The following is a 26199-nucleotide window of genomic DNA, read 5'->3' on the forward strand; positions in this document are numbered from 1 at the left end:
CACTAAACTTGAAATTATTTTACTTTAAATCTAATAAAGGCAGGTGGCTTGAACACACCGTTTCCTCATCCCCATACTTATCAGCTTCACATATTCTGTACAAAATCTCACTTTATTGCAGAGTTATTGGTAGTAACAAGCACAAATTACATACATCTTGTAATGTGTTTGGGAACATGTATTAATGAGTATGGAGTATGTGGTTGTATGATATCGATTGGTTGTTCTTGTTACCTTGATTAAATGTTTTCAGTCCTGGTCTAACGATTATAAAAACATTCAGGTCTAATCCACAAAATGCCATTCTGTTGTATCACATTTTTAGATTATTTTCATACTTTTTAATCCATGTCAGTTTGTAATTTCTTCGTACAAGGTAAGTACAGAACACATTGGCATAGAAAGCAAGGAGTTGTGTATCATTTGATACTGAACACAGTCTTATTGAACTGATATAGCTGATAGACGCTCAGCTGATATAATGTAAAAACATATTAGATTTACATAATATACATATACGCTTAAAGGGTGCCATCATGTTTTAATTGTATTGCTCGCTTATTATACGGGGATCATTAATACATATAAAACATTGTGGCTGATGCTTTGAGCACTATTATTGATGTGCTGGCCATCAGCAAGTTGTTGCCCTCATGTTTGTTCTGCTTCTTCATGCAGTGAGGTCTCAGTTTGGTTTTGTGTGATTCAAACACTGTCATTCTCATTGGGATTTCTTCCGTCTCTCTGGTGCCAAAATTTTCAGCAGTGAAACCATGGGAGCCTCGAATGCTAGTGATACGATAAACGACAGGATGTATGATGCTGTGACTTGTCCAAAGAAGATGATTGTCTGAAAGTGATGGAACAGACTTTGTTATCCTGGAAGTGCAGGGCCCCAGCATTAGCCTTCCCCACAGCCAATTGTAATGCAACTTTTCAGTTTTGGTTTATATTTAGCTTTTTTGTGGACACTATTACTTTGAGTATAGTATGTTTTTCAACTATCAGCTGAGTTAAAGAAGAAAATTATCTGTACGTCTCCTATGAGAGATAATTTTCAAGTAGATGGCAGCATCTTTTGGCTATGTATTTACTAATTTTTCATATTGCTATTTGAATACAGTATTTAATGTATAATCAAAATTCTGATTATCCATGACTTGATCAATTGTAAAACAACTTAATGTAAATGGTAATTGGTGCCTTATCTATGCGCATTCACATGCAAGTAAATGATTTTCCCCATCATTGCCACAGATAATTGTGGTTCTAATGTATAAAATGTTGATGAATTCTGTGTTTTGAGGGTGCAAACTCAGAAAAGAAAGAACTTTTTACTTACTATAGTCTCCAGACTGAGGTGCATGGGGCTGTCTAATCGCATAACCATGAGTCTTATCATAATTGGGTGCACAAGGTAGGCACAGTATGTCACCCTGCTAAACGGGTATAAGAATGATGCTGATAGTAGCTTGTTCACATAACCTGGAAGGATAAAATTGACTGCTAATGGTAAAACAAGTTTGAGAGCTGCATGAAAAGCTTGGAAGTTTCATCTGAAACCATCCTAACATTGTTCATGTAATTACAAGGGCTGTAAAAGTGACTGTTTTCTGCACTAAAATATTCATATATGATGTCATATCAGTGTTGGGCAGAAACCAACTTTTCAGAGAGTTGCTCTGTGGGAGTCGCCCCAAGTGGATATATGTAAAACCTAAGTTTTATATTCCGACATGTAAGGTGTTAACACATTTGGGGACATTTTGTACAGTCCTAGCTGAAGCTTTATATAGTTAATGTTTTATTTTTCTCAGTGTAAAGTTTTCTGATTTACCAAAATTTTAGTTTGAAACTTCAGTTCCTGCATCTATTTTTATTTATAAAGAAGAAAAGTAGGTTAAAAAATGGCTCTTCCCATTACTTTGATATACAGGTCATTCTACTAGCTGCACTTGTTTTGCAACAGAGTGCAACATCTGTATCTAGCCCAGTAATTGAGATTTCTGCAGTGAATGTCATATCAGCTCTGACCTCCATGTCCAGTAGAACATGCAATGACAATCCAGGAAAGTCCAATAGCCCAGACTGAGTGGCTGAGTGATGAGTAGGCTGCTGCAGGTACATGCTCCAGCTTTGTGTTGTACAGCCCATACACTAGTGCCAAGAGGCACCCAATACATAGTGACCAGCCTAGCACTACAGCCACCTGTATCAAAAATATATTATATTCACATATACACCAGGATTATGGGCACCTGTAATGAAATTCTGGTATAGTTGCACTCTCATTGTATGTATACAATAGAATTCCAGATTGTGGGCATTTATATTATATTTATAATATACCCTTACCTAATCAGAAACATGAGCACTGTTACATAGTTATAGTATAGCTTCTAGGACCAAGGGCAACAGTATTATAATTACTCTGTAGCAAAAAATGTGTGACTGATAGCATGTGGAAAATAGTTACTCTGTAGCTCTAAGAACTATTTATGATAGAAGTAAGAGAACACACCTGGAATTAGGAATATATAATACAATGGGACAAAGCAGAAATTATCTGCAAAGAAGAAGATAGGATCACTAGCTCCATATATATGCCTCCTTTCTTCTAAAAGATAGTAAATAGCCATTTGTATGTAAATAGGGTTATAACAGCTGTTCCTAGGCTGCCCCAGTGGTGTAGTAGTTAGCATAGTAACCTAACATTTTAGTGTCCTGGGTTCAGTCCCAGCAGTCACCACATACTAAAATAAAACAGTAGTATCAAATCTGTGTGTAACAACCACCAGTCACACAAAGACAGGAGTAAAATGAACTTCAAAAGTTGTGTATGTTAAATATACTTTAGACAATAAGTGATTTCCAGCATGATTTTGTATAATCTAAAATGAGAAATGTAACTACATTAAAAAATGAAATTCCGACTGAACAGATGGGGCTGAAACAGCCACATCAACTACACACACCTTGCTCATCTTGATCTTACAGTCCGTCTTGTACAGAATCCAGCCCACTATCATGCCTATGAGGTATGGTCCAAGGCGAGTCCATGGTTTGTCATAGATCTTATCGAACACAGCCAATGGGTCATCCACGCTGTAACATCAAAAATTCTAACTGGTACCCTGATTGAGCAGCTTGTCTTAAATGTTAGTGTTTCTTGCCTTATTTAATCTTAGGACATGTATGTTTAACATCTTTGCCGTTTTAAATCTGTTTCTTGATCAGTGAATCGACTTTCCAAGAGAAATTCTGCAGCAATAACAATGGTGTGTCATACCTTGGGTTGTGCCTGTTGTCATAGGCAATGAATGCAGTGGTGCACCAGCTGCTGATGAGGAATATAATTGTGAGTGCAGCCGCTGCACGGAAATAGCTGCAACACGAAGGCAAGTGTGTAACCATGCTGCTAGTTCCTCAGAGGCTTGTTTGAGGCATTACTGTATGGTACTTACCTGATGGCAAGGATGAGGAGTGCACAGCCTAGCACATAGAACTGTGTGTCATCTGCCAGATACCAACTCCACAACATGCACTACAACAGAATCAAATGTCAATTCTAGTAAATGGACTTTCCCATAGACATTTTAATGCCTTAACCATTGAAGTATCATTAGTTGTCCTGTTATAAATGTACAGTGACTTAATATTCCATCTTCACTACTACTCACACTCATCTCCAATTGTGCTTTTTGTTGTTTTGTGTATCTCATTGGTATTGATATTTATTTATTGTAGAAACAGAAATTGATACTTGCTGAGTGAATCACAGTGCAGGTATAACATTCCAGTCAAATTATTTTTACTTACATTCTGTTAAATGTTTACCATACCGAAAAGTGTTTCAAATAAAAGTTATGTAAGTCTTCATGAGGTGTATATTTTACATAGGTACAAATTTTTTGTATAGTGAACCATTTTTGAAAACAAAGTTTTTTACAACAGTGATAGTAACAAAAATTAAATCCACATGACAACATTTTAGTATACTAGGGCAGAACGCTCCTTTCGGAGCTCCTTAGAGGGGCTGGTCAAGTTTTTAAAAAGCAACCAACCCCTTTGGGGGGGTTGGTTGCGTTTTAAAATCTTGTGTAAGAAACTAAACTAAACCCCCTGAATGGAGGGTTAAAATACTTGACCAACCCCTCCTTTGGGGGGCTTAGTCAAGTGTTTAAAAAGCAACCAACCCCCCTTCGGGGAGGTTGGTTGCGTTTTAAAATCTTGAGTAAGACACTAAACTCGGCATTGTTGTGGAACACAACAATGCCGAGTTTGTTTATAGTTGACATTGTTGATGACGTCATTTCTTGAAGACAACGAGGAATCACAAATTTTTATAGTATAAAAAAAAGAATATATGTTCACTTCATGCAGAATATGCATAATAAGTACATCTTTCAATACTTTAAAATCTGAATGTTTATTACCATGTTCACAAGAGCTAACCATTGGTCCATATCCTGATCAAGTAGAATTCATTCCTCATCTTCCCACCCTATTTCCTTGAGGTCAGTTTTAAAATTGTCTTCCCATATACATGTAAGTCAGCGATTTCACTTTTAAATTAATTGAAATTGTTATAAGAATAGGCTCTAATAGGATTCCAGAAAGACAGAACGTATCAAGCCAGAGGAAGATCTTCAAAAGAAGGAAACATTCTGTTTCAAGCAGAATGATGTGATGCTGGCAACAATGATGATAATGCTGATGACATTTACAGTTTTTTATGTGTTATATATATCTTGGTAACTGTGGGAGTTGATTTCAGGCAAGACCTGGTGACTCACCATGTCCTTAACAGGGAACAGGGTGTTGATGTACAGAGCATTCCTCCACCAGTAGTTGGGGCAGCTAACATGATCTGCAGTAGGTGACTCGAATACTGAGTTATAGTAGAACCACTTCATAGTCACTTCCACGATACCGAGCACAAACAGGTAGGGCACGGTCAGTCTGCAATGTGGAGTGTTTCTTGTTTAACCAGGTTAAGTACAAGGTTTGCTGACACATGCTTCAATATCCTTTATTGATTCAATCATATACAAGCAAGTGAATGGTTGTCATTATACTGAAAATTTTGTTCCTTTGGGTTCTAGGCTACCAGACCTTTGTGGCAAATCTAGATCCTGTTTCTCAGAATCCAATGCATTGTTGGTGTTCAAGAAAAGTAACTTCTAGGTTGACTTCCATTGAATTTTGATTTACTGAAATGCACACATATCTCCAATTTTAAACAGGACATATTTCTGAGATTACTATGAACATGTGTATGTACTCTTACAGAATTGTGTGTTATTCTTTTCACAGATTTTACACATCCACTTATATTATGTCACTTATTTTTCTTCTGGGAAACATAGATATGTGAGAAGTGAAAGAAAAGGTGATAAACTTCATGAAGTGTTGCTTGTACAAGAGTGATGTGTGAGCTGAGGTGGACCATCACATAATTTGTGAGTTATGTGCTGAGAAGCTATGGATTGCTCTTGAAAATGTACTGCAAGCAACTTCAAAGAAAATTCCTGATAATTTGTTGATGGGTACCTGAGTGTGAGTATCAGATTTGTGAACAGGAATGGATGCCTGTATTAGTTTCTTACATGAAGTCATGATAACTCTGTGGCTAATGTGATTGGTTATGAACTAGATGTTTCAGGGAGAAATATTGGGATTTCTTCTGTCCACCATCATTATCAGAACAGTTTCTTCTTGCATGTCAAATGGCCAGAGCATGAAGGTGAACATTTATCTCCATCTAATCTCAAGGTCTAGAGTGTCTAGAGGTTTGTTTCTTACCTGCCATAGCGGTAGACCATGAGCCCCAGGTACTGTAGTGCGCTGCTCTGGAAGCCAGTACTGCGCGTCAGCTGCTTCATGTCAATTTTGGCCACTGTACGGAAGTACAGGAATGACACCAGCAGCCCACTGGAATACAGCACAACAAAAATAATGCCTCGAGTCATGAGTGTGGCTGTTATGTCCCATGCTCCAGTTTTTCTGCCACTGCTTGCCATGGCAGTGGTGGAGGTTGTATTTCTCAGGTTGGGGCACCTATCAGGTCCTGCTGCTTGCAGTGGTAGAATGATTATTAAGAAAGGGACTTTCAGTTAATGCAGACTTAGAACAGTAGCATTGGCCTTAGATTGTTCACATTAGAAATATTTATTTTCTGTCAGAGTGAAGAAAATGAAATACATGCAGAAAAATCTGACACTGTATCCAGCCAGTTTAAAACCTGAGACCTTCAGAACCACCAGATCCATCTGTCTAATAGTGTTGCAAAGAGTTCTCCATATTTCCCAACCTTTGGCCTGGATTTCTGCCTCATTCCATTATCTTTTCTGTATTGCATGTTCTGAACACTCTCTTCATGCATTTTTGAGTCTGCAGATCTTCCTGTCTTGTATTAAATTATTTTATGTTTTTGGTTAGATGGTTTTAAATGTGTCCGAGGCATACTCTGCATTGTTGTGGTTGCAATACATCATGGCTTGAAACAAGTTGGGCCTTTATACATAGTCTTTATTGGTTTATAAACATTTTATATCAACTGCAGAGGTTGTAAGACTTGAGGTTCTCACAGCGGTGAGTATGAAGATATCCGTCTTCTGGGTTATTGCGCTGTGTAGTCTGGTCGATGTTAACCAACGTTTCAGAGGTCATACTGCCTCCGTCATCAGGGCGATGACGGAGGCAGTATGACCTCTGAAACGTTGGTTAACATCGACCAGACTACACAGCGCAATAACCCAGAAGACGGATATCAACTGCAGAGGTTATTTACTGTTGTTTGGCATGATGAAATGACCGTGTAAAATTGTAAATGAGAGAGTTGTGGCCTATTTTATGATATAATTCCAGTGTTGTGGCATTTGATGATGAAAGGGATATTCAAGATTTTTGACTGCGATCAAGACTTTTGTTTCAGCAGTTAATCTTTGTTATGTGGGCACAGGGAATTTAAATCCTTGTACTCTGGGGCAGGTTTTATGACTGGGTTTAACAGTTTAGCAGTATACTAGTATGACATGCAGGTTAACGGATTGCTCACCTAATGAAGAAGAATGTGTCCACAGAGTAGGCACCATTATTTATTGTCTGGAACAGGAATTCCTTTTCTACGATATTCCGGTACTCCATGTTGTCTGCAATCATGTATTGTTACCATAACTGCTAATATTATGTTATCATCCTCCACCCAACATTTTATATACATTTTCTGTAGTCACTGTCTGCTACATGCCCAGTCAATTTCACCTTTATTTATACTGTCAGCTTCTTTATTGACCACCACAGGATGTTTGCATGTTTAGATGATGTTAGCTATGTTGGTAGTTGTGAAATGTTACTGGATTAGTCAAAATAATTTATTTCTGTGAGAATGGATGTAGTATGTCTAAAGCAAAGTTTTATGATTATTGTGTGGAATTTACTATGAAGTCTGTGAACTGACTTTGTGTATGTATTATGAGAAAATAAAACAAAAGAGCATGTTTATGTATTAATCATTCTAACAATATTTATATGATATTAATATGTATAAAAATGTAATCACTACCATTATTTTGATAACTGTTCAACGTGATCCAACATTCTGATGGAAGAACAGAGATTAAAGCTGTCAGTGGAAAGTCTAATTGTAAGAAGAGGAAGTGGCTCTGATACTGAACCTCTGGATTGCATTACTGTCTCCAACCTGAATACTTGAAGATGACGATGCATGTGTGACCTAGAATCACCCAGCCCATGCTGATACTGCGCAGCCCATGAATCGTGGGGATGGTGTCACTGCCCACGCTCTGATCACATATTGTCAGTACATTCCGTCGCACTGAGAATGCAAGTATGATCTGGGACACCAGACCTGCAGCAATATTAACGATGAGAACAGTCGGTGCCATCCCTGTTTGGATTTGGTCAGATAAAAGTAACAAGGCTGGAAATGTATACTGCAGTAGTACACTGAGTTTCCAGATGGATTCTTTGCAGGTAAACATCTAACCTTATATCTGGTTAGATATACATCATATAAAGAAATGTTATAATTAATGATTACAGATCACAGTGAACTGTATATTTTATATTACCTCTCTATTCATTTTTACAGGGAGGGAAGAAATCAGACATTTTTTCAGAAATGTAAAAGATGTGATATCATTTTATTTCAAATTAATGTTATTATGGACTTTTAAGGACCATAATGAAGTGTACATGTCTGGGGACAACACAAGCTGTAGTTATAGTGGTTTTGGGAAGTTTTTTACATACTGAGGCAAATGTTATAGATTAGATGCTTTTAGTGAACATATCTTGATAAAGTTTTATACTGATAAATGTTTTTAAGGCTTAGACCTACATAAGGTTTTATGTTTATCTTGTTAAATGTGCAACTGTCGTAGAATTTAACCTTTATCATGCAGTAATGGGTGATGCTGGTTGGATTTTAACTCCTGGATAGCAGTTTCCTAGTGTAACACACAGCCATCTAAACTCTATGCAAGCTACGCTGCACAGAGGATAAGGGTTAGTGACAAAAAGTTATTTGTGTACAGCCAATCCAATGTGCTGAGCTTCAGAACATGGTCTGATGTATTTCAGAAGAGTGATGTACCTTGCTTCTCGGAAGTATCAGAATCATTGGATGCAGTGTTAATGCTCTCGTTCAGTGTCCCCAGACTGCCCTCTAGGCCTGAAACATGCAAGACAGCATGAATAACAAGTGACAAAGGAGCATCCATGGCCTGTTCTAGCACAAAATGACATATGAACAAACAAAAACTGAATGTTCTTAGTTAAATCCAGAAATTATATTACTGCTTATGTAAATGTTGGCTTCATCACAGACATTAAAGGGATGGGAGACTTACCCCACACAACTTCATAGTCAGGACAGACAGTCCACTATCTGAGGTACCTCTAATACAAGTTGCAGCAGAGATATGGGGTAATGAATGAAACACTGCAAGGCAAATGCACTAAAAAGTCACATTCTTAATAGATTTTTATTTTGTTCATTAAGAGTATTTGAACATCTCAAGTAAGAATTCCTTAAATTTATGGAGGTTTAAACAGTATAAACAGTATTGCTACTGCAGTTGGTCCCTCTGCAGTCACAACTGGAGCCTAACCAAACACATGGTTACAATAACAGAGTAGCTAATATATTATTTTGAAAACACCTCAACTGCCAAGTGAATTTTCATGCAATTTGATATTTTTATTAAAATTTGTTTACACATTCTGCTTACTGTTAAAATCAGGCACAATAATGCTCACTTTACATGAATGCACATATTTGAAAACAAAGTGGCAAGAAGATATTTGGGCCTAATGCAATAAACTTTGTATTAATATGGTTACAATTGAAGGATGTTAGGATAGACTGGATGTCTATTACATATGTTAGAAACAAGACATGTATAATGGAGTAGAATTTGACAAAGGATGCTCTTGGAAAATTTAGAGGAGATGCAGGAATTGTACAAAATGAAACTTACACAGATGAGTTGTAGCAAAGTGACCAGAATTCAGCCGTTATAGATTTGAGGTCCAATGGAAGAAGTTTGTGACCTTGGAGTTGTATTACATCACAATATTTTGACAACGTAGTCTGTCAGTGACCTACCATGGTTTATTACTCCCTCAGTAGGGCTGGATGTGGCTGTCTGCATGAAGTTGTCAACGGCCAGCTTGATGGATCTCTCACCAAGGTGTGGGGGCAAAGCCCGCGTAATTTCATATGTGTAGTTTTCACTGAAGAAGTGGCGGTTCTGGTGCACCAAGTAGAGGTCATAGACTGTCCCCAGAGCCATGAACCCGAAGACAAGAACTGAAACTGCGCTGCAACATCATTGACATCTTACAACTGTGTGTGACCAGCTAAACTGCTGCAGCTTCAATTATTCCTTCCAAAAGGGATTATTCTGCCAAAGAGGAAGAAGGGTTATGCCCTGGAACTCCAAAGATGCTGCCTTGAAAAAAGATGCATGTTTGTGTTTATTTGCACAGCAATCTAAGCCTTACATTAGGGTAGGGTCATTATATGAACATACCAAAATTTTGCACAACACAAGATATGCTGCGTCATGGTCTTTGTTATTTTGAGAGGGAAGAAGTCATCATAACAGTGGACATCCAGCAAGTAGGAACTAGGAGCTGTGTACTTACAAGAGTATCCAAAAAGTACGATCTTGCCACATTATGTAGCTGTCGTGTGGTGATCGGACTTTCACAATCTGTATGGATTGTGGCTCTGTCTCATCTCGGACTGACAACTCCAGCAGTTGACGGACATCTTGCTTGTTGCAGGATAAGGGCAGGCACAGACCGAGCAGGATCCAGCGGTCCTGTGACACAGTATTTGCCCCTCTAGAATAGATTGCTGAGCAGTGCTTAGTGAAATGGTACATGGACTGTATCTGTGGCTCAGTCGTGTCTTGAAAGTACGTCCTTTACATCCTTGATTGGCGATTTACTTAATAAGACTTTACTTTGCAGTCGTTGCAAGGCAGAATACTACTCATTTAGAATAATAAATGTAAATATTTTGATCAGCCGAGTGAACTATTAACTGTTTACAGTATCTTTGTATGAGAGGAACATTACAGTACAGTGTGTGAAGAAAATGTGACGTGGAATTTCTACCTTCCCTATTACGTGACAGAAACATCCATTCTCTAAAAACATTGTGTTTGAAAAACATGACTGCAAGCAATATTCAAAATAATTATTATATTTCTACTTAATGTTTCTGAGAAATGGCTCATTAAGGTCAGTAATTTCTAAATTATGATGTGTATTTAATGATATACAGACTGCTCCATTTCAAATGCAACCCTAACTATGGCTTTAGTTGTACTTGATGACATCAGTATAACAAGATAAATGGATTGTTTTTTAGCAGCTTTTTAACGTTGCGGAGTAACCACGCATGTCAACAGTGCTCAACATTGGACATGTTTCCTGGCAGAAAAACATCCTGTGCCCAGAAATTTTGTTACTAGTTGGTGTGTTATTTACCTTTGGTACTTCTTGTCAGCAATCAGAGTGACCTTGACTTGAGTGTCATGGGGGAGGTAGAAAGAGTCTTACAGGAGGACTGAACCTGCTTATGAGTAAATTCTTGTGCCATTGTTGGGTTGCGCTGTAAATTGTAAGCTGCCCCTTATGCAAGGCAAAGTTTTGACATTTCTGACACGTATATAATTTGTACTTACGTTGGGAGCAATGTCGTGCGGGAGACTTATCTGTAGTCGCACTGTATAGAAGCCAAGTCTGAACGGTGGGGCATCCGTTTGTGTGGCATTGGAGTCGAGTTGATAGCAAAGGGATTCTGACCCGGTCCAGTAGTTATTGCCCCAGAAGAAGCTCGACGTGTAGCGGCCACTGGCATCGGCCACTGCAAGTATATCACATTGGCGGAGCGTTTATGTCAGCCGAGTTAGCACGCTTAACACTTTGAAAAATAGTCTTCTGTCTTACTTTCATGGTTCGGTGTTACTTCATACATTGGTATAGCAGAAAACTCGCGGCGAGCATAAGCTTTAAGTAGCTGGCTGACTCTGTATTTTATCTGATTGATTCTGCTGTGTTTCAGTGTATGCAATACTACTGAACCACGAAAGTATGACAAGTCTCATATTTTGGGTTTTTCAGAATGTTGGGTGTGCTAACACGATTAATAATCACTGCGTCCCTGCCTATAGATATTTATTTACCTTCAAGCCTACACAGCGTTAGAACCCAGAAGACAGTCACTTTACAAATTAATTCATTTAAACATTCTAAACCATTTTAGTTAAATGAATTAATTTCCCTGTTGCCACTGATGATGACCTCTTGAGGTTGAAAGTGTTAATAGTTTGTTTGTTTGCTTATTTTATATTCCGAGCTTGTATGTCGGTTGGGGCATCATCTTTCTGAAATTCTGAAACCCGAGGGCGAAAAGAGATAATCCCTTGAAACTGGCATTAACAGCCCTTTCCCGTGTAACTGTGAGGATAGCCGCGGTTACGTAACGCTGTCAGAACTTTCTCGCTAAGTGAGGACGCTGAGAGGTCGCGCGTTGCGCAATCGGCGGTCGGAGAAAGTTAATCGAGAAAGGTTTAAAAAAAAAGAGAAGGAATTGTACTGCATCGCAGTTCTGACATTCGTTGAAAGTTATCTAAATGCGAGGCTTGCGCAAGTTTCGTGCGTTCAACATTTCTGGGAATATTTCAGTGAAAATTGTTGTGCATGTTAGGTTGGCAATGGGCAAAAGTAATTTTCAGAGAAATGTGTGAATTATATTTTGGTAACCCTGTCACTAGCTACCTACGTATTGACTAGCCGACTGACTTATTGGCTTTACTTCCTTGACAGTGTATTTTGAGCGTGCAGCGTTAAAATACAGGTCTCCTGCTGTGATTGTTAGACTGGGAATGCCCCGTAATACCGAGTTTTGTTTCTTGCAGCTGAACAGTCAAATTCAGTAGGTCTAAGTAGCAACCAATGATACGCTATAGTGTTACTAACACAATGATTATTAGTTGTGACACGTTGCATACAGAATTTTGCAACTTATTTGTTATAATTATCGCCTCCTTACCTTGTCCTCGTTTTTATGTACTCCGTTTACATTCTGAACGAATAACCAAGCAAATTAATGACATCTTCCTTCAGTAGCAGATATGTTTTTAATTCCTGCGTATCTCATGTTGGTAATCTGTGATTACTACAATAACAAAAGCCCCTATGCTGTGCGTACCAGGTGCTCTGTTTCGTGGGGGTAAAGCGGCCGGTACGTGAAGCTGACCACTCATCTCCATACAGTGCTGAAGCTATACCTCCACTCACCCAACTTTGTCATGACATGGTGCCTAATTAATCATAATTACAGCTTTGCCTCTATTACTTTACAATTTGTGAACTCCAGGTTTGGTAAGGGATTGGCAACACTGAGCATCGTCGACCCTGTTTTTTTCACATTACAAATGAGTTTTTTTGGTTCGCGTAACAAGTTTAAGTATTTACGCATTTTTCGTTGTGAAACTTCGTTAAAATACATCTGCCGAGGATCGAATTCCAATCAGTCTGCAGTCCAAACTATCGTGTACAGACAAAATTCTACGTAATCTTAGTTTCTTTAGTGCCATACAGTACATTATTAACTGTTGTATCAATTACACAAGGCCTTTGTTGAAGTGCTCTTGAATGAGAGTAAATATTGAGCAATTTCTTTCCTAAACTGACAACTAGGCTAATGAGCTTGTTCAGACCAAGGCAGATTACCTAATTTTCAGGCTTGGCAAGTTGGTCTTCACGTAAAAATACGTTCCAGTGCACCTTGTAAGCATAGATAATTTGTTCTTACGAAAACAATTGAACGGAGACGCGCGGGCGTTTGACACCAGGAAGACGAATGCCAATAAAACTCTCATACATGACACTTTATTGCGTCCTTCTGACCGTGGAACACAACCAAAACCTCCTTTGACCAACCTTGTTACTACACATTTGCAAGTATCTGCTTCGAATTATGACAGTCCCTGTTCGAATCTCAGCATACAGACGAATCATGCTCATGTTCTTTCGTTATTATAACTTATAAAACGTAGCAGTTGATGAAGCACTGTTAAATGTGTCTTGTATTACGATATTTACATCAAGTTACGTGTACGTTATTGAATGATCGTCAAATTGTTATTTTGAGTTTATAAATGAAACTCCGGATTCTGTTGTCACGCATATATGTGTTTTTTTAAAGATGCTGAATCAACTGAAATAACATGGAATGACAAGATGACTGCTAATGATAATCTGTGAGGAAGGAGAATTTACTAGAGTGACTGAAGAGTACGACGAATACCCTCAATCTGTCTCCTAATATGAACCCTTTGATTAGTAAAGACTGATGTCATATGATAGACCCTGACGACTTCCACGGATCTTTATAAGCGACAAACAATCGGTTTTGTATGTAGCATCCATATGATGCAATCATTACAACAAACAACTGATCAAGCGTTGGTGTTTGTTTGTATTTGTCTCCGTTTTCATAGTTCGGATCTGTGGTACTGCCACAAGGGGCGTGGATTGGTTAGGGTTAGGCCAGTTGAAATGATCCCTGAAAGGATAATAAGGGCCAGACAAGGGAAATAAACATCGATCTTTGTAATTCTGGTTGAGGACTAGCGCGTTTTGATTCAAGGAAGCTTCACCATTGTTGTAAGTCGTACTTTCACTCTCTCCCGCGAGGGTACAGCACGTGGACTACACAGATGGTCATGTCATGCCTCACGTTTCGAGGCAAGAAAGTGTAACGCAACACTTTCATGTGTTCGCCTCGAAAGGTGAACCAACCCACCACCGCCATAACAAACGCCACATCATCTTTCAGCACATTCTCTTTCCCTAACGGTCCTTCGCATTCCAAATCGATTTTATAGCTGCATGAGTGTTCACTAACATTTCGAGAGTATGTTTTGTTTCGTCGTTATGTCATTGCAATCTCCTTCATTCGGTAAAGGGAATAACGATGAAGTTCCCTGTTATGTATTTTCAGCAATTTCCCATAAACCACCTTTAATCATATTTATGTTATGAAATCACTTACAGATAGGCCTAATCATCTTCAGATACAAAATTTATAAGGCCTATAGTTTATGGGGATGCTGAGGTAAAGCTCCCTGCATTCATAATTATTCTTGTATCAGTGTGTGACTCTAAATAACCGCAGCAGTTGATGATGTGTTATTAAATAACTAAGAAGCGACCAACGTAGTTTTAGACAGACGTGCAAACTCTAGGTTTATCGGACACTTTTATCCAAAATGTGGTTGTCTTAAATAACACTCATTAGACAATCTGTGTTCGTAAACAGGATCTGAGGATCTCACGGAGGTGCATCCGAAGACGTCTGTCTTCTGGGTGGTAGCACCATGTAGTCTGGTAGAAGTTTACCGACGTTTCAGAGGTCCTTGCTGCAACAACCCAGAAGACAGCCATCTTCGTGTTCTGTATTCGCTCTTTCTTAAGAAAAGGCGCTTTAATGTTGCAGCATTACAAAAAAAAGGCTGACGTCACTGTTTTCTTAATGGACAAGCCTATTTTGTTGGTACCAACCCATGAATGTGATTTTGTTTGGTTTTAAAATTTGCCAGAAGATTTGTCATGGAGACCTCCAGCATTAGGAAGTCTGGCCTACTTTAGAATTATGTGTAGAAACATTTCTTTGTTGACTCTTCAATTTCCGCGTTGTTCGTCATGACGTTGCGATAAACTTCGACGTCACTCTTGCGGTGTGTAGCCTCCAAAATTGTTTTTCTCGACAGCAGTTCATTGGGATATTAAACAAAAGATGTATTTTAAGTCTCTTTTTTTTTTACTTTGATGTCGGGCCACGGCGGCCATATGTCGACAGCAATACGTCTATTATATTAGGTTCTCCAGACGGTGAAGATGATGGCGAGCATGTGGGTTATGATTTGTTTATGGGTATCAACTATCAACGTTTCGGACGAACTACCGTGTTCATCTTCAGACGAAACTTGCTTTTGATTCTGCAGTGGCGGATTATGTGTTTCTTTCTACAGACTGTTATCTTTTCTGTTTCGGTTATCCGAATCGTTGTTGCTGTAACCTGGCTGTCTTGAGTTAATTTCGACAACACCTTCAAAGCGAGAGAACCATCACGTGTCTGGCCTAGACAGAGGGACTTTCTGTCTAATGTCTCACTAACATCAAATTGTTGTTTTCAGCTCCAGTTCTGTTATAAGTAGCTTCTTTCCAGTCAGTCGTTAGATTTCGCGGTGGGTTACTGGCATAGTTTGTCACTTTCACGCAAGTCCTCCTCCTACTTAATTCTAGAATCATTAAAGGATAACTTGCCACTAGAAGAATGCCACAAAGGTCTTTATATGCGTAAATACACATTCATGCATTCTCAGCTTAGATTATTAATTCTCAACCCCTGCTCGCTGGTATGTTCTGTGTTTCCCACTTACATGTGTGATAATATTGCGCCATTCTGTATGATAAAATAAATATAAGATAGCGGACGATATTTTGTTAATGTCGTCTATAGTAACTATCGCTTTGAGCAACTGTTCAGATGAATGAATAATGTTCACGAGTCTTACTGTTAAATCCGTGGAGGGACAGCAAAAGAAGGGATTCATCAAGCAAATGCTGTGTCAAAGTTCTCACTTTTGACTGATTTTATAGAAAAATTGTGTGAATCTGTTTGTAGTAGTAGACGTAATTTAGAGGGCGTTATTGATAAATTACCGTGGCGTTTTAATGAATTGTCCTCGTTTATAACTGAGGCTCGCGAGTCGATTGAAATGGTTGATGCGACCCCTGGTCTGGAGACAGAGATGAGCGGTCAGATCCACAGTTTGGCCGCGGAACTTAATTACAGCAGAAAGAAGCCCGAAGTGATTAACGTTTTAACCATCTACAAGATAACAACATAAATTTTTACCTACATCCCATATGTGATGCATATTCGATGACAGAATAAGGAAGTACTCCAATTTGGAGCACACACAGGATTTCTTTCCAAATATGGCTTTTATTTTGTAAAATTCACACCTTGAATGAAAACGAAAGAACATTCAAAATAAAAAGCAGATCTCAATGAGAGACAAATTTATGTCGCGTGTTCTAATTGTGTGCGTAAACAACCATTTTTAAGAAAATTTACAAGTTTCATTTGACGTATAGATCTAAAGTATTGGACCAGCAGAGATTAAGGAAGCTGACAGTTGTGTACGACCTTCCTTCCTTGCCTTCAGTTTATTAATTTTGTATTAATGACACACAAAAGCAGAGTGAAAGACAAAACCGAGTTCGTAGGATGGTATAATTCGATTTGAAATTCTTTGCTTAGCTATAAATATCGCAACAACGTTTTAAAATATTAGGCTGGTGTATAACATGAGCCAGGCATTTATAAGGCACAAGAAGGGAAATGAATTCGTGCAGGAGGCACCCCGAATCGAATTTCGGATCAGGTCGAGTGAGACAAGGTCGCCTGGAATGTAAGAGTACTTTCTCCTGTCTCGCTACAGTTCTCTCACGAAGTGGGTTCCGCGTCGCGGTCAAAACGTCATGGTGCCAGACATGAACAAATTACGATACGGATGTTGACGTGTCTTTGTTTCATTACTACGATGACCGTGCGGGAGTTCACCGCAGTGAGACAACACGGTGGCCTTCGAAGAAGCCACTATCAGTAAACAAAATGTTTCGAACTATGTCTTTAAGACGTCATTAGTTCTTTTGAATTGAGAAACTCGATCGCTGCGTTCAAAACATCGCCAAGACAGAAACAAACGTCAGTCGGAAAGACTCGATTACAATTAAGTAAAATATCCTCCGTAGTTGATAGATAGTTTGCAGATCGGTGCTGAGTAAGAAAAATGCAGTTAGATCTAAGGCCAAATCACATACCAGATGGAACCTTTAACTGTCACAATAGCCAACTGTCACCAGGTTGGGATTTATAACGATTTATGTGTCATACGGCCGAAATAATTTGTAATTATCATCAATTAATCGTAGTCTTTCTTTGTATCAATTGTTTATTTTTCCAGGATGGTTTTACAATCCTGCACTTTCCATATTATAACGACCCTAACAATCATCTGTAAAATATTTTGTCCTTTTTTGTCCAGCAGCTAGCCGAGTAATGTGCATCAATTTGACAACTATCTAACCGAATTACTGCAACGTCAAATCCAAACTAATGGCATAACTTAACATTGGCTACGTAAAATCAGATGAGAAGAATTTCCAAGAAACTGACAAGACTGGAGAACACTGATATTTTCAAAGTTTTCTTCACGCCATATCACACAGGTCTTTGTTGTGCTAATGTATCCGAGATAATTATTGGGTCTTAGGTCATTACTAGCCACGGTGGTCTAGCGGTTAGAACGCTGGCCTTGTATTCCTGGGGGGTCTCGGGTTCGATTCCCGGCGGTGCCCGAATTTATAACTTGTGTTGGGTAAGGCCGTGGTCTAGGCATCACGGAGTTTTCCTCCGGGGGCTTCCCCGGTTTCTCCGTGGCATCCCAACAATTACTCCATTCACACACAGAAGAAGGCAATGGCAAACCACTTCTGGATCATCTGCCAAGAACGTATATGAACAGGTCCCAGTCCGAGAAAAGGATGGAAGGATCCTGTTCATATGGACCTGTCGTCAGACAGAACACTAAATAAATAAATAAATAAAATAGGTCATTACTACGTTAACGTGACCTCAGGTAATTGTTGCGTCTTGGGTCACTCTCGCACAGATGTTTTCCCAGGTAATCGTTGCACAGCAGTGTGAACCCTTGGACCCCATTTTTGGGCAAAAAGTGTCTGTCCCATCGAATAATTACGGAACGGGTCCATATGGTATTGTTCGCTTGCCTGAAAGCGTGAAGAACCTTTTTTTGTCTGTGAAACGTACGTAAGTGTCTACAGGGAAATGGGGGCAATTGATTTGACCATCCTATATATACTACGGTACGTTATCAGAAACCAAGGAACTAAAAACAAATTGAGATAGGAAACTTCCTCTATTCCAAGGATACTTCCGACTTTCTCTGAAAATGAAGAAATATGATGTAATAATATCATCATCTTGTTTCTTCTATGAAACACTAAATCGCCAGCTGACGTTTCAATGGCTGGATTAAGAAGCACCGTGCAATCGTCTTCCGTATTCGTTCTCTATCTAAAATAGGATGTAAAGCTTTCACTGTAGGTAGCGGTACATGAACTTTAAATTTATCATCTTACCCGTGCATGCTACATGTCTGTCCTTCTCAACCTCTCTTGTTTTATCATCGTAATAACATGTGTGTGGTGAAGAGTTTAAATTATGAAGCTCTGATACTGGGAATTGTATTAATGTTAAATATTTTGTAGTTTTGGAGACGCGTGTAGCTACCACATCTGAAAGTAAAACCACACGACGCCTGTGGAAACAGCGTTACACGGGAATATTGAGTCCTGTTAGTGAACTGCTTACAGTGTGCTGAAAATAGGCAACAAGTCCTTGATTTTTAAAGTTGTAAGATAGTTAAGACTTTAAACAACAGACGATGGATTAAGTTCAAGGCAAGGAAAGTTGTACTATAATACCATTGCCAAAGACATTCGGGAAAGTCCTTGAAATGTTTCATCCAACACGACCTCACGCATTTACCCGTGTCTTAACTTATAACTGAAGCACATCGGGTTTGAGATCTTCCTACCCCAGCCTGATTAGATCAAGTAACTTCAATGTGTATAAGGTTATAGAGAGACTCCCTAGATGATGGATCGGCTAGATCTTATTATACGTTCTTTACCCATATATTAAATATTCCTAAATGTCTAATTTTTCACTATAAACAATTCGAAAAGCAATCCTGTCCAATTACTCTTGTTTTAGGTTAATAAACGATATAAAATCGGTTGGGCATATTTGTTTATCCGTTGACATAATACCGGGAACTTGTGTTTAATTTCCTCCCTGATGCAGACGTGAATAAGTTACCGGAAAGGAGCAGGCGAGTGATTATGATCGTGTTATATATTTCACGTTATTACTCTCTTTTTGTTGCCGACGTTGGATTACGTACTTGTCCGTGGAACTAGGAGAAAGTGCTGTTACCTAACGGACGAGTTCCTTGCGGTTACGCCACCGGAAGCACGACGAAGCGATCGAATGGCAATGTTCTTTATCGCTCGTTCTTTTCATCGCGGTCTGCACGTGTTTACAAAGGCTTCGGACCATCATGTCTCGTTGAATTCTAGTTTGTTTGCGTCACATTTTCCACAATTGCAGGTAGCCACGCCCTTAATCCTCTGTAGCCGAAGTTCGTCTAAATACTTAAGAATTCAGACCTTGCCACAAATAAAACACTTAATCATTACAAATATTAATAAATAAATCAATTAATTAACGCTATTTCCGGAAATAATCGCTGTTTACATTGACAATCATACAAAATCATAAACACGCAATGAATATTGATTGATTGATTGTTGAAGCAGGTTGGCATTGGTGTTTAAAGAGCAAAGCTGTTTGCAAATATCGCGGCTCACTGCTTGTGACGGGTTTCATTTAATGAAATAACTAACTCTTGTAGGGGTAAGTATGTATACCACCTGTTGTAACGCTCAGTAACTCGGGAAGTTGCTCACACAGCGTATTTAAGATTTTTATTGGATTGCAAGAAAGCAGTGAGTTTCCCGAAACTAAACACACGAATTGTTTAATGTTGTGTACAGTAGCTTTAGTCTTTAAATGATTAGGGTGTCCACTTAACAGGCGTTCTTTTTTCAAAACAGCAGTTGCCCCAGTGTGGTTGATCTCACCATAAAACTACGTGTCATGACACAGCTACATGTTGCTATCTATCATGGACTCGAATACAAAGCTCTGCGATTCTAAATTTATATCTGAGTTAAGTAAATAATCGAATTTTTATCTGGCCTCGAAATTAGTCCTCGGTTTCAACATTGTAACAGTCGGTTATTTTCTTTAAACTGTTTTCGTTCAAGTCTTCCTGAAGACAAAACGTTGTTCTGGATGCGTAATGTTCTTCATTTTCCTGACATGATCAAACCACTTTTGTTTAGACTGCGCCAAAACTTCTTTGATGTTGGCTTAGTGTTTAGTTATTCTGAAACATATGTAATCGGTACCAACCGACTTTTTTCTAATGCCCGGATTTTATCCCAAATCCTGGGAGAATTAAAATATATACTTCTGGGTGCCATCCCATCACTCACAAGTGATGGGATGGCTAAATATTCGTCATTTTAGTGGAGATTGTCTTCGAAATAAATCTGGTTTGAAAATAATGTTCTTAATCCTTTATATCATTTTCCTCTACATATGAAATTTTGCATCTGGAATATGTGAATGCATTTACTGGTTTAATTTTTGGTCTGATATTTGTTTGTCGTTATAATAACGTTCATTAAAATGACGTAGTAACAAGCAAGTTTTTCTTTGCTTATACGCCACGCTGCGAAGCATGGGGGTAAAGATCCTCGAATTATCTAACTCAGTGCTAGGATAAACCAGCTTCAACTGTCTTACGTCCAAAAACAAACAAAAGTTTGGGTCAGCTCCGAAATCGTTCCGGTCGCAATGGTGATGAAGTGCAAATAGAAATGCGTGCCTCTGGGATCCAATCTCGACCGTCCAGTGGCTCCAGCATTGATGGTGAGGGGGGTTACGTAGAAAGTCATATAGTGTTTCGGGCTAAAGGCGACTTGGTATTATGCAACACTTTAAGAAAGTTATCGTAAGCTTGAAGGCTGGATGGTTGGATGGTTTGTCTCTCGGTTAATCTGCTCTGCACCCAGTGCCGAGGTCGGAGACCGTGAGTTGGCCTGCCTCAAGGCTCAAGTAAGCGTTGGAAGTTCACGATTAGGTAACTTTATGTCACTTCCTGCTTAACAGCTAGAAACGAATAAATGGGGTCCTAGAAATCGGAGAGTTTTCCAAAAAATGTTGCTGGGCTATTTACGGAATTCAATCAACAGATCAGGCTAAAAACGCAAAGTCCGGAACAGTGGGACTGCAACAGAAATTGCCGAAGACGATGTAAGAGCAAAAGGAAATGTATACGTGTACTTAGTTAAACATTTGAAGCCGAGGGGCTCATGCAAGAAGTAGTCCGTACCGCAAAGAAAACAAAGATCAATTTCTTAGTGCTATTTTCGGAAATAATCGATGTCTACATTAAAAATCATAAACAAAAAAGCATGGTTAGTAGCTGTTAAAGTATGTGGCTGGAGGTGAGTGTTTAACATCGCGCTGCGGCCGGTTTTACCTCGAAGAAATAGCTATGGGATAGACGAACGGAGGAAAGTACCCATGCTGAGAATTATCCATAGGCAAACATTGCTTTTGCCATCTTCAGGGTGAATAAAGAATTGCAATGTTTGCCGAAACGTTGGATAATTTTCAATGTTTGACCCGGCCCATCCCAGAAAGCCGAGGGGGCACGATGTAAGAGGAGCTGAACGTTCGAGTCCTGCAGAGTGTTCAACACGCGACGGACGATACGCCGTCGAGCTATTTGCGTTCCGACCCCATCCCACCACTTTCTAATGTCCTCGCATGGCAGAAATAGAAAACGCGTTCCACACGCTGCGTGACCTCACACCACGTCTTTCGGACCTTCCCACTTCAAATTTCGGCATTCCTCAGTAGCACCTTTCTCTAGCAATAATTGTAAAATTGTTCATTGTCCGAATTAAAAAATAACAAAACTTCATCGGTTCCGAAGATGCGTACTACTTCCGTCTTCAAATAAAAAAGGAAGAATTGGTCTAGTTCTGAGGCTAGCTCGACCAGGGGGTCGAACAGATTGTCTTCCTGCCCTCTTTTTCCTTTTTAGCCTGAAGACGGAAGTAGAATCCAGCTTCCGAAACTTTGAAGTTTTACTATTTTAGTAATTCAAACAACGAACGTTGTAGAAAAGAAAAATTTTACGTGTTAAGCGCAATATCTTCAGAAACCTCCAGACTTCGATTTTCCTCTCCTTCCTGCGTGAGTGACAGGAAAGTTTGCAGTCAATTGTGTGTCATCTTAAGACATTCCACCGCATTCCTCCCATAACTCCACAGTACAGTCGTAATTAAATTCACACAGAAACTTTCGGTACGGTATATCAGTTTAATTAAACTCACGTACGTGGGTGGGTGGCTTTGTTCAAAGAACAATATTTTTCTCGAAGTAGCTACTCACTTTTGAGCGCCCAAAGCTCTGCCTTGTGGAGATGGGTGAGGTAATGATTCACGTGGGCTCCGCACCCTTTCGTCAGGTTGTCTCGGGGGTAATCCCATTGGCGCGCCAAACGCTGGGGGTTGAAAACCTCGAGCAGATTCTCTAGTGATCTGATGCCACCCGCGGGGTTTGCCAGAGGCGCCGTCATTTCGTCACTGTTCCAGTTCGCGGACTTCATCCCGCGGGGGCTGAAGGTTGCATTGTGTTCCGGAGCGTCTAAAACGTCCTGCTGTTCTCCGACGGTAACATTGCTGGCCGTTGAGATTATTCCGACGGCCGACAGCAGCAACGCCACCGCAAGACTTTTCATGTTGATCTTCTCACGCACAACTGAGAGAACAAGCGATGTTGTCTTAAGTAGGCCACTGCTTTCCAACTGCTGAAGAACGTATGGCACCAGCTAGCCACTCAACAATACAGACTGCCCCGGACCCGGCGGTTTCTTTCGCCTTTTATAGCTTGCGCATCCCTTTCTCTTAGAGTGACGTCACGATGGCAGTGAGTTTCCTCAGTCTCTCCAAACAAGCCCCATTCAGATCGGTTAAAGTTGTTGGAGTTCAAGTAGCTGTAAATTCAACACTTTCAATTAAAGTTCGTGTTCATGAAGTGTCAAGTTCATCGCGTAGGCTACAAGTAAAAAAAGGAAAACCCGACGTTTCTTTCTAGCGTCCTTGCAAATATTGGTGTCGGAAGACGTTTCGTCTTTATTTGTAAAAATACAACTTTGGGTTTAGAAAACAGATGTGGAAGGGGAAGCAGCTTCTAGTGCGGGGGGGTGGACAATTATTTTTACTCGGTGGCCGGATGAGACTTTTTCGAAATGACCGTTTAGAAAATAGCCTATAGTTGGTAGTTAAAAAAACTGTTAAAGAACAAATATTTATTCGTGCTGGTTGATTGTAGTTTACAGATTATCAAAATACATAGAAATTGGATTATTAATAATTAATATGGACATGATATTCTGAAAGCTGGTTGGTGCTATCACGAATGAAATCTAATCTGGAGGGGGCCCACTCAGCATTCTCGTTTTCATTTGTAACTTTACAGTAATTGATACGCGTTTTAGGACACCTAAACTTGAATATCGGAAAGTATCTCGAATAGCTGCGATAATTGACACTTTCTGTAGACCTACGATGCATGGGAAAGTAAAAGTTAAAAATCGGTATTATTATTATCATTATTCCATCTATTCACCATTTTATAGGGTATTTACTCCTGTGTACCCGAGACAAACTTTGCCCCTAAGGTACATAGGGCAGCGGCTATTTCCAAAATACATTTTGTTTTTAATATGTGTTACATTTTATTATTATTATTATTATTATTATTATTATTATTATTAAGAGGAGGAGGAGTCACCTAGACGCCCTCTTTCTTATTAACGTATATGGCGGATATAAATTTTGTCCCTCCTTACTCGAGACTTTTGGTGTGCGTGTTCCATTTCGTAATTTTAGGGATTTCTCACTTTTTACTGTTGGCCCTGCGTACAAAAGATGTCCATCTGCTAAATGCGCATCAGCTGCGAATACTCTTTGTAATGATTTTGGCATCTTTAGTAACCATTTGCTTACTCTTAGGCATATCCTAAAGTAGATGGTATTGTTTCTTTTATAAATAATCAGGTTCTTTTTTTGCTTTGTTTTAATTATTAACCTGTCTGTTGCTAGGAACTTTATTATTATTATTATATGATTATTGTATTTATTTTGTTTTGTGGTGCTGCATCTGTAATTGGCCGGCTGGCTGTTGATGCAGCACTTTATTAAAAAGAATTGAATTGAATTGAATTGAATTATTGCCGAACTGTTGTGGACCGGACTAAGTCCATTCATGGGCCACATCCGACCCGCGGTTTGTAATTTGCAACTCTCGTGTATTGAGCCGACAGTCACGAGAAGCCTATGAAGTTATCTGAGAACGTAGCGGAAAAGATTGGCTAATCATTAGTTATGGTGGGAGCGAACGATACAGAAAGAATCGACTTGGCTCACCTCGAAAATCTTAAAATGCCATTCAGCTACCTTGCCACTCGCGAAAGCCTGTTTGTAACGTGTTGTGTCCTACTGTACATCTTCCGGACTACTTTTCAGCAGTAACTAACTTCACTCCATGGAGCAGAGTCCTTCTTAAAAAGCAAATTCGCCGCCTTTCTTGGAACCCTAAAGTTTACAAGAGCCCGTCACTGACCCTATCGCGAGCCAGATGAGTCTATTCGACTTTCTCCCACCTTATTTTTAAATGTATATTTTAATATTATTGTTACGTTTACACCTAGATAATAATAGTTTTTCTGATCGAAAGTTCGTATTCATTCTTAATATCTCCCATGCATGCTACATGCACCGTACATCTCATTCGTTTGGCGAAGAAGACAAATTATGAAGATCCTCTTGAATCCGTTTTCTCCGGCTTCCTGTTTCTTCCTTTCGCGTTCTTAGGACTAAATAATCTCCCCAGCTTCTTGTCCTCAAACATCCTTAATCCATAGATCTAAATATAACAGACCGTGTTTAACACCCACAAAAATCAGTAGTTGACATTAATTTTTTATATATTTAATTTTATGTTTTAGGACGTATTCGCAAAAAATTAAACAAATTTTTATGTGTTCAAATTAACAAAAAATCAAGTGATATTTACACATCTTTCAGTTACTTACTCAAGTTATTTAATGTCAAGTGAAATCTTAAATTAATTTCCACTTTGATTAAAAGTTGAAGCAATTTTTCCAGTGGACTTATAACACATTTACACTAACCAAGTCCTCTTAAGCTTTCGTTTTCAAGTGTCTTGAATTCAGTAAAATTTACCAGCATGAAACGAGGCTTGAACGATGAGCTCGTCGGATTACGGCACAGAGTTCTGCTTAGTCCGAGGTCCTTGTAGCTTACTTTCGTTCTTGACTTCGTGTTGGATTTCCTGCTGATATTCGCTGTTGTTTAAGCACCTCCCCTAAAAATCATTTCTGAAAATTTCATAGGTGCAGTGTTGTACTGTCGCAAGAGTGTGATGAAATATAGGGATTTGTAAATAGAAAATTGCCCTCTTTCTGTTTATCAGTTACCATGGCTGTGGGCACTGTCCAGTTCTATTGGAAATTTTCTCAGGAGGTCATGTAACTTGTGATTACATTCAGGTCGGTTGGTTGGTTGGCTGATTAGTGTAAAGTCGACTCGATTGCGGCAGTAACACATTATAGATATAAAATCAGTATTTTATAGCGAAACTAAAAAAAAAGTAGCTCAGTTTAAGTTAGGTAGCTACATTTCCTCCACAGTTTATAACGACTGGACGTCGAGGTCATATTCTGAGTGTCCCGGATTAAAATCTTGGCCAGGAGACAGGCTGTCCTAATTGATATTCTTCTTAGATTTCCATGGTCTCTCTAAGCAAGCCTTGTAATTGTTATCTTC

General features: G+C 39.1%; 1 protein-coding gene and 1 long non-coding RNA gene across 2 annotated transcripts; one reads left to right on the forward strand and one right to left on the reverse strand.

Annotated features, from left to right (window-relative positions):
* Positions 1-93: 93 nt before the first annotated feature.
* Positions 94-23189, reverse strand: LOC110838978 (nose resistant to fluoxetine protein 6). The gene is made up of 15 exons (XM_087353018.1): positions 22739-23189; positions 11226-11407; positions 10177-10355; positions 9635-9849; positions 8621-8698; positions 7706-7873; positions 7061-7154; positions 5806-5934; positions 4797-4962; positions 3465-3544; positions 3290-3385; positions 2976-3105; positions 2035-2209; positions 1343-1485; positions 94-850 (listed from the first exon to the last, which is right to left on the reverse strand). The coding sequence occupies exons 1-15, from the start codon at positions 23085-23087 to the stop codon at positions 722-724; spliced, it is 2313 nt and encodes a 770-aa protein (XP_087209144.1). The 5' UTR covers positions 23088-23189; the 3' UTR covers positions 94-721.
* Positions 4820-7514, forward strand: LOC110838983 (uncharacterized). Its single transcript, XR_002546297.2, has 3 exons — positions 4820-4946; positions 5317-6567; positions 6785-7514. It is a non-coding gene; the product is annotated as an uncharacterized LOC110838983 (long non-coding RNA).
* Positions 23190-26199: the final 3010 nt, after the last annotated feature.

Source organism: Zootermopsis nevadensis, unplaced genomic scaffold, assembly GCF_977971745.1.
Source record: "Zootermopsis nevadensis isolate Lab colony 2312 unplaced genomic scaffold, Znev_1.0 Znev_ptg000002l, whole genome shotgun sequence".
NCBI classification, from domain to species: domain Eukaryota; kingdom Metazoa; phylum Arthropoda; class Insecta; order Blattodea; family Termopsidae; genus Zootermopsis; species Zootermopsis nevadensis.

What these genes read in the sequence shown, in the direction of transcription:
- LOC110838978 (XM_087353018.1), bottom strand. Translation starts at nt 23,087, where the DNA reads ATGAAAAGTCTTGCGGTGGCGTTGCTGCTGTCGGCCGTCGGAATAATC. An exon ending in GACACATTCTTCTTCATTAG is followed by an intron (nt 5,935 to 7,060) that starts GTGAGCAATCCG and finishes GCTGTATTCCAG; the next exon opens with TGGGCTGCTGGTGTCATTCC. An exon ending in ATGTTCTACTGGACATGGAG is followed by an intron (nt 1,486 to 2,034) that starts GTCAGAGCTGAT and finishes TTATCCTTCCAG; the next exon opens with GTTATGTGAACAAGCTACTA.